Source organism: Galeopterus variegatus, unplaced genomic scaffold, assembly GCF_000696425.1.
Source record: "Galeopterus variegatus unplaced genomic scaffold, G_variegatus-3.0.2 Scaffold5466, whole genome shotgun sequence".
NCBI classification, from domain to species: Eukaryota; Metazoa; Chordata; class Mammalia; order Dermoptera; family Cynocephalidae; genus Galeopterus; species Galeopterus variegatus.
The window spans coordinates 67,408-79,995 of NW_007731577.1; the positions used below are offsets into that span (position 1 = coordinate 67,408).

Below are 12,588 nucleotides of genomic sequence, written 5' to 3' on the forward strand. Positions count from 1 at the left end.
GCATCTTGACTTTCCTGGGCCATAGGCACCTTTGTTTTCATGGGCCCTTCCTCCATGAAGTATGTGCAGATAGATAGATAGATAGATGGAACCTTTAAATATAACTCTTTGGGTGGTATTTATTACAAAAACCATACATGGCCATAGGCACCTTTGTTTTCATGGGCCCTTCCTCCATGAAGTATGTGCAGATAGATAGATAAATAGATAGATGGAACCTTTAAATATAACTCTTTGGGTGGTATTTATTACAAAAACCATACATAATAATTGCAAACATGAACAAAAATAGATAGATAGATGATAGAGATAGAGATGAATTTACGGATATAAAATTATATTTTCTGACTGCTTTGGTATAAAGACAAATAGATTAATAAGTATATATGTATTAAAACATTGTATTTGACCTAACAGTTCTTTTTTTCCTTCTGCTTTTAACAGAAATAAAAATATTTTAATGGACCCAGCACTGCCTCTCCCTGCCTGGCACAGAAGTCGGCCCTGGGCCATGCACTTACAGAGCCCCGCTCTCTAGGGGTAATTTGGATATTAGTGCTCTGAGTTTGCTCCAAGCAGAGATGCTGGAGCCATCAGAGGCTGCTGTTGTGTGCTGCTTAAAAAATCTTGTCCTGATGTGAGCACAGGAATCCACCATGAATGTCCTGAACAGAAGCCTTGGCTGGTTACCATAGGATGGAAGCTTTTGCTGGTGCTAGCTCAGCAGACGGGCAGCTTTTCTCCCAATTTCTCAGGAACACTCCAGTTAGACATACACCCTGAACACTCCATCAGGATCACGCTTGTCTAGGTCACCCATAACTTTCACATGGCTGAACACACAGTCATTCCTCAGTCCATGCCTCATGTGACCTCTTAGCAGCATTTACATGGTCCATCAATTCCTCCTTCTGTGGCTTTGGGAGCACATGCCCCTGGCTTCCCTCCATGCCTCCTCAGTCTCCTGTGCTGTTTGCTCCCTTTGCCCCTGACCCCTTGACATTGCAATGTTCCAGGGCTGAGTCCTTGGGCATCTCCTCTGCCAACCCTCCTTTAGTGACCTCACCAGAATCATGGTCCTCAATCTCCTTCTTGCAGATTTATTTGCCTTATTATCCATTTCCTGCTAGAATGTCAGTCCCATGGGGGTGAGATATTTGCTTTGTTCACTGATGTGTCTCCTGGGCTAGGACAGCGGCTGCCACATATTAGGTACTCCATAAATATTTGCTGAATGAATTGATAAATGGTCGCCAAAGCCAGTTGGGAATGACAAGATCTCAAATTATATTTGCCTTTTTAAATGCTTAGTTGAGTGGGACTCACAAGAGTTTTAAATCCAGGCAAACCTTGTTTTGAATCTGCCCCTCCTCCTCTGGGTGACCTTGGATAAGCATCTCTACCTCTCTGGGGCTCAGTTTCCTCATCTTGGGGATAAGAACATCTGTCTGCAAATGTTTGGCAGAATCCTACTAGACGGTATGCAGAAAGCTCTGGGTCTGATGCCCTGCATGGAGTACATTCCCTCAACACCTTAAATGATGGAATCATATTCTTCATTGCCATCAACATCCTCATCCTCATAAGTAAATTTGCAACACTTTGCAGCAGATGACAAACCTCTGCACGCACATTATCTCTCCCAATCATTGAGGTGGAAATTCTGGAGAAGGAGGGGCCAGCGGTGACGCCCTTCCCATTTTACAAGCACATCCATTTAGACTGTGAGAGGTTTGCTCAGTGTCACACAGGAGCAAGTAGGGATACTCGGACTTGAACTTGTGGCTGACGGATGCCAAGGCCCTTGGTCTCATTGCTCCAGCTTGATGTCTTGCTCTCCCCTCGCCCCTCCCTCTCCCACTAACCCAACCCATCAGCAAGTGCTGTGGACTTTACCTGAGAAGTACCTCCAAAGTCTGCCTACCTCCCTGGGTCAGGCCAGCTCCCCTGTCACCTGGTGGGCCACCTTCCTACTGTGTCTCCACACTGCAGTCTCGGTGAACTTCACCGAACATGAATATGAGCATACCTCCCACTGCCTAGAATCCTTCACAACTTCACATTGCTCTAGGGTTAAGAGCAGTGTGTTTGCATGGCCCGCAAGGGCCTCTGTGGTCTGAGTCCAGACAGCATCTCCACCCTTGTCCTGCACTGTGCTTCCTGCTCTCTGTTAGATTTATCTGCATGTATCTCCTCCAGCTCCTGCAGAAATTAGATCTGCCTGGGGCACACCATCAGAGTGCAGTCTCAGGATCACTGTACACATATATGCTTGCCTATGAGCTTGTCCACTGTCTCTGCCCCATGAGGACATGGGCAATACCAGGCTGGCTCACTACTATATAGAACAGTACCCAGCACACAATAGCTACTTAATGTCTTTGTTGAATGTGTGAATGAATGAATGAATGCATAAACAAATGAAAGCACACACAGGCACATGCATGTACATTTCTGCACTCAGAGCCTCTGTGCAGGTCTTGTCAGGGCTTTTCCTGCAACTGACAAGGATAGATTCCAACACCCATGCAGGACTCAGCCTCCACCCCCATACCCTTGCTCCCTTACCTTCAGCCCCAGCTCCTTTCTTCTCAAAGGCTGCAGACAGACGCTCAAGCACCTTGCTTTCACTGGAGCCCTCTATCCGGACTTCCTCATCCAAGACCCAGAAAAGGCCCCTGGGATCTTCGGCTCCCCCTCCAGCTGATAAGCGAACCTGGTGGGAACCCAGGATACACTGAAGGTCCTTGATCCTGACCGAGGCCAGTCCTGGGCTTCTCTTTCCACTGATGGGAATGGGGGTATCTGAGTCCCAGGCATCAGGACTGGGACCCATGTTCCCAGGCATCAGGACTGGGACCCATGCCTGGACCCATGTTCCCATTCACCCCCAGACTCTCAGTGTTGAAGCCACAAAACTGCAACAACCTATTGGTTGCAAGGGGTGTGAATCCTGCCTGTGTATTCACCTCCTGTGTGATCTTGGACAACTTACTGCACCTCTTGGAGCCTCGTTTCCTCCTGTGTAAGATGGAGATTGGAAATACTTTCCTCAGAGGGCTGTAGTGAGGCTTTAATAAGGGGAATCCTTTGTAAATTTCTAGATATGCACAGGCAGCTGTTCTATTTGCACACAGGCAAACATGAAAGGATTAATTCCATCCTCATCACTTCCTCTTAGAAGTCTTTGTATTTTTTTTTTAACTAAAATCTTGAGGGGGAAAAAAAACGAGCACTCAAAGAACATTTCAAAGGAGAAGGTGAACTTGATTCAATAGCATAGACACAGAATTTTAAATCCAGCCACAAGCTTCAGAGACCATCTAGGCAAACCTATATTTTGCATATAAGAAACAGAGAGAGTCCTGGGGAGTTTAAAGGGCTTATCCAAGGGCCCACAAGGAGTCAACACAACCAAAAACAGAGCCAAGTAGTTATGGAGGAAATGCAATAGTCCCATTGTGCCTGGGACACAATGCTTTCAGAGCTAAAACTGGTAATGTCCTGTGCAAACCAACACAGTAGGTCACCCTAACTGGGAAATATTGGTCCACACCATTCAGAGGCCCAGAGAGGGGAAGGGATGCGTTCAGGGTCACATGTACAAGTGCAGAGCTGGAACTGGATCCCAGGTTTCCTGGGCCTTCATCTTGACCTTCTTTATTGGGGTTGAAATTCATAGCTGGCCTGTCTTCAGAAGGTAGTCGTTTGCAGCCACAGCCCAGTGGTCCTGGGTACTATACCACCCTTCCCGACACATACTGCTGAATCAACCCCTGCAGGCCCGTCCCCTCCAAAGAGAGGCACAGGTGAGGATGCTCGGTGGAGAGGCAGAATGAGCCAGAGAGATGCCAACAGGAAGCACAGATATGGCATACGGCCGGCAGAGCTTACTAACAAGGGAGCTTCACAGTGACAAGAGAGGCACAGGTGAGGATGCTCGGTGGAGAGGCAGAATGAGCCAGAGAGATGCCAACAGAAAGCACAGATATGGCATACGGCCGGCAGAGCTTACTAACAAGGGAGCTTCACAGTGATGGGTGCAGCACACTTGGGCTGAGAGAAGACTTGAAAACACCCCTGGTGCACGGGGGACAGGGAATGAGGAAAAGGGCAGCCTGCAATGTCAAATGGCAGGAGGAATGCCAGCAACTGCTGGACACCTCCTAAGTGCCAAGCACCAGGCCAGGTGCTTTATGTGCAAAATCTCATTGATATTCATAACCACCCAGGGGAAAGGATCATTTCCATTTTGAAGATAAGAAAACTGAGGTTCAGAGAGGTGAAGTGACATGCTCAAGGTCACCAAGATTGCACCCAGGCAGACCAGGTTCCACAGCCTAAGTACTTTCACACCAAAATGTGAAGGAGAAAAAAAGTCAGGTAAAATAGTCAAGGTCAATGGTCAGTTCTGGCATAAAGTTGAGCAGAGGTGAGGGTCTGGGGTCAGCAAAGTGGATTCTAGGGATGGGGAGAGTGAGGTAGAGACTCAGGCCTCCCCAAAACTAAAGCCTGTCTGCCCTCAAGGGAGTTCAGGGGCCTGGACCCAATATTGTTCTCTATTCTCCATCCCCTGAACTCCCCTCAGCTCAGACCACAGACTCCCAGGTGTGAGTCCATCCTAAGATGTAGACTCAGACATAAAGGAGAGCAGTGGATCTCCACCTGAGGACACTTCAGCCACCAGTTTTCCAGGCCACGCCCCCAAACCCATCAGCACAGAATCTGGGTATGGTCCCTGACGTCGGTGTTTCTTACAATCCCGGAGTGATTCTAGGTGCAGACAGCATGGAGAACTACAGCTTAAAGACTCAAACCTGCTGGTATTTCAATGAAAAGCCATGTGGCATGTGAAAACCTTGGTTTGCTGGGCCCTGTGTTACCTGGGAGGGATTCTGATCCACAACAGCCACAGTGGTCCCTGGGGAGGGCTCCGGGAGGTCAAAGTGCACAGGAACACCTTCCTGGAAAATCAGAGGATTTAAAAGTGAGTTCCTTCAGGGAGCTGAATTGGGTCAGAAACTTCTGGAAGAGGAAACAGTAGTGAGGACTTTCATCACCATTCAGCCTTTTTTAAAAATTGTGGTAAAATAAATACAACATAAAGTTTACGTACCTTAGCAATTTTTTTTGTTTGTTTGTTTGTTTGTTTTTGTCTTTTTCCATGTCCGGCAATGGATCGCAACCCTCAGTGTTGCCCCCATACCGGACCAGGGACTGGCAACGGGATTGCAACCCTCGGTGTTGCTCCTGCGCCTCGCTCAGCCAGTGAGCGGGAACCGGTCTGTATGTGGGATCCGAACCCTCGGGCGGGAGCGCAGCCGCGCTTCCCAAGCGGCGCACTATCTAGTGCGCCACCGGGCCGGCCCTACCTTAGCAATTTTTAAGCGTATAGATCAGAGGTATTAGGTCCATTCACACTGCTGTGCAACCATTACCAGCATCCATCTCCACAACTTTTTCATCTTGGGAAACCAAAACTCTACACCCATTAAACGACCCCCCATTCTGGTAACTCCTTTTCTCCGCACAACCCTGGTAAATACTGTTTTGATTTCTGTCTCTATGAATTTAACTACTCCACATATCTCCTATGAGTGGAATCATACAACATCTGCCCTTTTGTGACTAGCTTATTTCACTTAGTATAATGTCCTCAAAGTGCCCGCATGTGTCAGAATTTCTTTCCTTCTTAAGACTGAATAATATCGCATTGTATTATATACCACATTTTGTTTATCTATGTGTCCGCTGATGGACACTAGATTACCTTCCCCTTTCAGCTGCTGTGAATAATGCTGCTATAAATGGGGGTGTACAAATTTCTCTTCCAAACTCTATTTTAATTCTTTTGGGTGTATACCCAGAAGCGGAATTGCTGGATCATATAGGAATTCTATTTTTAATTTTCTGAGGAACCACTACACGGTTTCCTATCACAGCTGCACTGGTTTACACTCGTACCCACGGCGAGCAGAGGTTCCAGTTTCTCCACATCCTTGTCAACATCTGCTGTTTTGTGTTGTTTGTTTTGTTTTGTTTTGATAGTAGTCATCTTAATGGGTGTGAGGGGGTATCTAATGTGAGTTTGATTTGCATTTCCCTGGTGATTAGAGACATAGAGCATCTTCTCATGTGTTTATTGACCATTTGTATATCTTCTTTGGAAAAATGCCATTCAAGTCATTTGCCAGTTTTTAATTGGGTTTGTTTTGTTCTCATCACCTCTTAGCCTCTGTATGAAAAGAAAGGCTGTAGACCAAAGTTCCACTAACATCCTGATATTGTTTATCACTCAGGGTCACCAGCAATCATCAGGGCTTTAGCAGAAACTGATAATTTGGTACAAACTTTTAAAATATTTATTAAGTACCTAATAAGTGCTGGGCTGAGTGCCTGTGCTGAAGGGAACAAGCATAAACTGTGAATAATAATAGCTGCCATTGAAAGTAACCAGAAATGTCCAGACAACTGTGTGCACAAAGATGTTCATCACATCATTGTTCATAATCCCTCAAACTTGGAAATCACCCAGATCCCTAAAGGAGACTTGAGATAGAACTGGACATAATCACTGAAATGCACATTTACAATTTGTAAATGGAGTGAGGAAATGTAATGCTGTGAGAAAAATAGACAACAGAGTCATATATATGTACAGAAAGACAGGAAATCTGTAGAGAAGACAATGTATGTGGAAATGGCTGGTAGAAAATACAGAGGGCAGTAACAGTGGTTGCCTCTGGGTGGTGGGAATAAAGAAAATTATGTTTTCTGGTTCTTTACACTTATATGCACTTTCCTTTTTAAAATAAAGAACTTGTTACTTTGGTTATGCAAAAATAAGTGAAATATTATAGGGAAAAATATGATAGCTGCTACCATATATTGAATGCCTAATACAGACTAAACATTTGCTATCCTGCTTCATTAAACACTCAAAACAGCCCTTTTAGGAAGAGTGGCAGAAGTGATTTTAAAAACAACCCTAGGTCTCCACCCTTCCCTTACCCACGCTCTTTGCAGAGTGACACCGCAGCTTCTCCATCAAGAAGTGCGGCCTGTTTTCCTACCCCTAGACTCAGGGCTCAGCCTTGGACTTGCTGTGACCCGTTGAATACAGTAGAGTGACCCTGTACTAGATCCAAATCTAGGCCTCAAGGTGTCCTGCTGCTACTCACTGTCTTGGAACCCCGCCAGCACCGTGAGAACAGCCTGAGCTAGCCTTTTGGGGGAAGAGACATTCAAGCAGCAGAGACAAGGTCATTCCCTCTAAAGCCTGCCTGGATCAGCTCATGGCCAGCTGAAGCCCAGACACAGGAAAGAGCTCAGCCAAGATCATCAGAGCCACCTCCCCAACCTACATCTAACCACAGGCCCAAGAGCTAACCCAGCCAACACCAGAAAGGCTGCCCAAGCTATCCAGAGACTTGCGAGCATAACCAAAGGGTTTTTTAAAGCCACTACATTTTGGAGGTAGTCTATGATGTAGTCTAATGTTGCAAATGGCAACTGATACAGGAGTTTTATTATCTCTGTTTTCCATGGGAAGAAATTGAGGGTAAGAGAGGGAGAGTGACTTTCCTAGGGCTACACAGTTAATAAGTGACAGAGCTAGGCTCAGACACCAGATGTCATCAGCATCATTTGTTTGAGATTTATCCATGTTGATGCTTTTATTTTTATTGCTGTAAGGGCTCCAACCAAGGAATTGACCATAAATCCAATAACTATTATCCTAGGTATGAGTAATATGACCATGTCTAATATTTTGCCATTAGCACTTGCTAGAATCAAAATGGTCACCTTCAGGAAGTAGGTAGTCGATATGGAGTATCTGGGGTACTGGCAATGTTTTCATTTTTATCTGGGTGATCGATACAAACATATGTTCATTTGGACAAATTCATTGAGCTGTGTACTTCTGATTTATGCAATTTTCTATGTCAACGATATATTTCAATTTAAACATTTTTTAATGAGAAAAGGGGTGCAGGAACATGCCTGTACATGTTTCCTGGTTCATACACATAGAGTTTCTCTAGGTCACCTAGTGGAAGAGGGATTGCTGGGTTAGAGGGCACATGCATCTTCAGTGGTGTTAGAAATTGCCACGTTGTTCTCCAAAGGAGTTTGTAACCCACTGTTTCCACCCAACAACAGAGCATAAAGGGCTTTCCACTCTGGGGAAGATACAGACTAGTGCTTGGAGAAGGCTTTAGCTTGGGTGAAGTGGGAGAGGAGAAACAGATCATCCCAAAGAAAGGACAGCTGTGGGAGCAGGGCCTGGGGAAGCCCACGTTCCCTGGTGTGTCTGGACTGTGGGGTACAGGAGGCAGGGGACGGAGACTGGGCTGCAGAGAGAGAACAGCAGTGAGGGCTTTGTTCCATGGTGAACCAAGGAGGGTAAAGCTGAAGGCTACTGGAGGACGGAAATCCCACTGCACCCTGCCTGACCTCACTCCCTCTGCTGAGCCCTGGTGAAGGCCCCACTCCGGCCCAGCCGTACCTCTCGGTATCGCTCCAGCGTGGAGACAAAGGTCCGCTGGTAGAAAAGCAGCTGCAGGCGCTCGTGGGTGTAATTGTGGCACAGCTCCTCGAAGGTGGCCGCCCGGTCCTTGCCCTGGTGCCGGGGGTTCTGAAAGCCTGGAGAATCCACCACCATGATGGAAGCCATGGAGAGATGGTGGGAGGAGAAGGATCTAGGGAGAGAAGGGAGAGGCCTCAAGATGACATGGAATCTGAGAGCCCGCTGGTCCAAGCCTCCCAGGGTCCCATCACAGAAGTGGAGAAATGGAGGCAGTATACTGGGTGGGTTTGGACATCCAGCAGATCTGATTTCAGAACCAAGCTCACCACTTACAGGCTGTGTGACCCTGGGAAAGTTACTTAACCTCTCTGAGCTGAGTTTCCCCAACTGTCACATGATGATGGGATGAGTAGGCTGATCCCAATGGCTACAATAAGGACTAAGGGAGTTAAAGTGCAGGAAGTGCCTCCCACAGTGCACGAACACAGCAAGCTCTCAGGAAATGTGACTTCTCCACCTGGGCCAGAGTGGAGAAATGACTAGCTTAAGGTCATCCGGCAAGTTAGCTACAAAGCTGGGACAAGAGTCTACTTTTCTTTCCCCAGTGACACATTGTAATAGAAGAACACTTCTGCTTAGTGCATCAGTTTACAAGGATCACCTCCTTGGATCCTCTTGGTGAATGGGGCGGGGTAGACAGAGCAGGGATTATTCACAACAAAATTCAAGAGTTAAGAGACTTTGGAGCCAGTTACACATGGATTTCCACCCTCGCTCTGCAATGGAGAGGCTGTGTGTTTTGGGAGTGTTATCCAACCTCCCTGAGCCTCAGCCACCTCAGCCACGAGAGGGTAAATGATAGAGACCAGCTCCAAGGGCTGTTAGGAGAACTGCACATGCTGTGAATGTGAAGTTTGTAGTGTGGTTAGTGCTCAGTAAATGTTATCCGCTATTATTACCGTTCTCATGATCAGCTATCAACTTTGGAGGGCCTTCAGTTTAAATCTTGGTGCTCCATTACTCGCTGACGTTTGTCATCTGTAAAATGGGGTCCGTAAAAGCAGCCACCACATAGACATGCATGAAGGTTAAGTCAGTTGGTTCTTGGGAAGCCAGGTGCCTACTAGGTGCTCATAAGTGGTGGTAGTGGCTATTGTTATTGTTAGTACACCTATTTTACAGATGTGGGCTACAAGAACCCAAACCCTGAAGCAGCTTTGCAGGCTGAGGCAGCTGCTCTGCCAGCAGTTCATTTCCACTCCCAGAAATCCCTCCTCGAAGCGTGCATGATCCCCCTGGTTTCTAGATAATGTGTCTGTGTCTCAGACGGTAACTACTCCAGCAGCAATAGAGGGAGTCGACTGTATGTCTGGAACGACTTGGAGATTGCCGGCTGCTCTGTTGCTACGCACCAGCCTCATCCTTTCAACAGGATTTCAGAATCCTGATTATGCTTCCTGCTCTCATGGAGGAGGGAGGGAAGCCCTTGCCTCTGTTCTGGATCTGCTTAAAGTGTTTCCAAGGAGGAGCTCAGAGCGTTGTTGGTGATAATGGAAAACAGAAGCTCCGAGTAGCTGCAGCCCTACAGGTGCACTTCAGAGACACTTCTGGCTCACTCTGAGATTCCACTGTGGTTGCTCCCATTCCCAGTAGGAAAATTTAGAAAAATAAATGGATGAGAGCATTGTGCTGGATCGTTCAGGGAAACTTGAAGGTACAAGATGGAGTGCAGCGTTGTGTGTGCCTCTCAGCTCCACCCCTCTGCGACTCAGTTTTCTCACCTGAACCATGGGGTGATGTGAGTATAAAATATGATACAAGGCGAATTGGACAATTAGTGCAGTTCCTGGCCTGTAGTAGGCACCCAAAAGTCATTAGCTTTATTATTAGTATTCTTACAGTCACTATTAGGAAGAGTTATTTTACGGATGCAGAAAGGGAGGACAGAGAGGTGAAATGATTTGGCAAAGTCATACAGCCAGTGGGTGGCCAAGTGAGACTTTAAACCCAGAATTGTCCATGTTAAAAACCTTCTTGTCAGCTCAAGCAGTATCATTCTGCTAAACTGCTTTGTGCTTGAGCTTGTTTGTGTATCTTCAAGAGGCTGCTTTGTGCCTGAGAAAAGGCCCCTGTTACCTGTTGATAAGGGAGACCACGGCCGCAAAGAGCTCTTGGTACAGGCCCGAAGCCATTCCCTCCACACACTCCACACCCGTCATCTTGAGTCCTGGAGCTGGAAGAGAGAAAAGGCTCAGCATCCCATGGTTAGGAACGTGCCCAGGGCCAAGGACATCACTACAGAACAGCAGGGGGTCACTCAACTCAGAAAATCTCCTGTGCTGGGCCGGCCCGGTGGCGCACTGGAGAGTGCGCCGCTTGGGAGCATGGTGGCGCTCCCACCGGGGGTTCGGATCCCATGTGGAGACCGGTTCCCGCTCACTGGCTGAGCGCAGTGCGGGCGCAGCACCAAGGGTTGCGATCCCATTGCTGGTCCCCAGTACGGGCGCGACACCGAGGGTTGCAATCCATTACCAGTCAGTAAAAAAGACAAAAAAAAAGAAAGAAAATCTCCTGTCGCCTACAATATCCTGATGCTGAAATGATGTACCCACGTTCGTAGGACAAAGTCCAAATGTCTTACCGGGACCTGCAGGATCTCCGTAACCACCCCTCCAAAGTACTCTCTTGCTCATTCCTCAGGGTTCAGCCTAACATCGCCTCCTCAGGGAAGCCTTCCTTGACTCCCACCACCACCTTTAGGCCATTTCCCAGCTTCGCCCTGCTTTTATAGCACTTACCATAGCATAATCTTTACTCATGTGGTGATTTTATTAACCCGTGTCTCCCACATGACCTGGGGAGTTCCCTGAAAATGGGGAAAGTCTCTGGGGTCTGGCCTTTAAATCTCCAGTGCCTGGCACATAGTAGGCAGTCAGTAAGTGTTTGTCATTCCCTTTTTCTGGAGGGAAATTTGCCAGTTTCATATCAGAAGCCATAAAATGTTCATATACTAGGACTTAATCATTTCTCCCCTAGGCTTTCATTCTAATGAAAAATACAGTGAAACAAAGATTTCTGGGTACATAAATCCGATTGTTAAGTTGGCAAAAAACACTTTTTTGAAAGGACTTGAATGTCCAACAATAGCAAATGGGTTAGATAATTTACAGTCCATCCATACAAAGAAACGCTTGAAGTCAGGTATAGAAGAATAGTGAATGAGGTTGGAAAAGTGTCTACCTATAATGGGAGGAGGAATAAAAAAGCTTACGAAACTAAATCACAGTTGTGATCTCAATCTTCTTTAAATGTGCACGCACACCCACACACATGCACGCATGTGTATGTGTGCACCTCATTAAAATAGCCAGCCTTGCATTGAACAAAGTGGGGTGAGGAGCGTGGGGAGTCAGGTCTAAATCCTCACCCTTAAGTTTGATTCCATGCATGGAATTGGAAACAGAATTTCCAAATCTGCACACACTAGAGCCTGGAGAAATAGTTCTGCATGTATATTAGAGGCAGCCCACTGCAGCCCCAAAAGCATTTCCCATCCCTCCTTTAACTCCACCCACAACCTAGGCTGTTGCTAGGCAACCTGCAGCCTCCCAGTATCTCTCTTAAGCCTGCCGGTCCCCTGCCTGCTTAGTGTCTACCCTTGGGACCTCAGCCTGCGAGGTTGATTCAGACTCACAAGGATGTGTGTGTGTATATGTCTGTGATTCCATGTGGCGTCTGCATGTGCCTGTGCCTGTGTGTGGTGTGCATGTCCATGTGTATTGTGTGGTGTTTGTGTGTGCATGTGTGTGATTGTGTGGTGTGTGCCTGTGGATATGTGTGATGTGTGTGCACATGAATAGGTGTTGTGTTTCCGTGCACACATGTGCTGTGTGCATGAGTTTGTGCACATGTTTGTACAAACACAAGTGTGCTATGCATGTCTGTGCATGTGTGTGGTGTGCATGTCCATGTGTATTGTGTGGTATTTGTGTGTGCATGTGTGTGATTGTGTGGTGTGTGCCTGTGGATATGTGTGATGTGTGTGCACATGAATAGGT

The 12,588-nt window shown here is 46.9% G+C and overlaps 1 protein-coding gene across 1 annotated transcript in view; it reads right to left on the bottom strand.

Moving 5' to 3' along the window:
* The window catches only part of LOC103604899 (unconventional myosin-XVIIIb-like), a gene marked incomplete at its 3' end in the record, with an annotated part of 141,367 nt that overhangs the window by 66,436 nt on the left and 62,343 nt on the right, over window positions 1-12,588 (bottom strand). The window contains exons 14-18 of the mRNA XM_008589473.1: window positions 10,667-10,757; window positions 8,510-8,702; window positions 4,884-4,964; window positions 4,818-4,820; window positions 2,569-2,716 (exon numbers count right to left, since the gene is read on the bottom strand). Coding sequence (XP_008587695.1) covers window positions 2,569-2,716; window positions 4,818-4,820; window positions 4,884-4,964; window positions 8,510-8,702; window positions 10,667-10,757 — 516 coding nt within the window. The remainder of the gene's footprint in view (window positions 1-2,568; window positions 2,717-4,817; window positions 4,821-4,883; window positions 4,965-8,509; window positions 8,703-10,666; window positions 10,758-12,588) is intronic.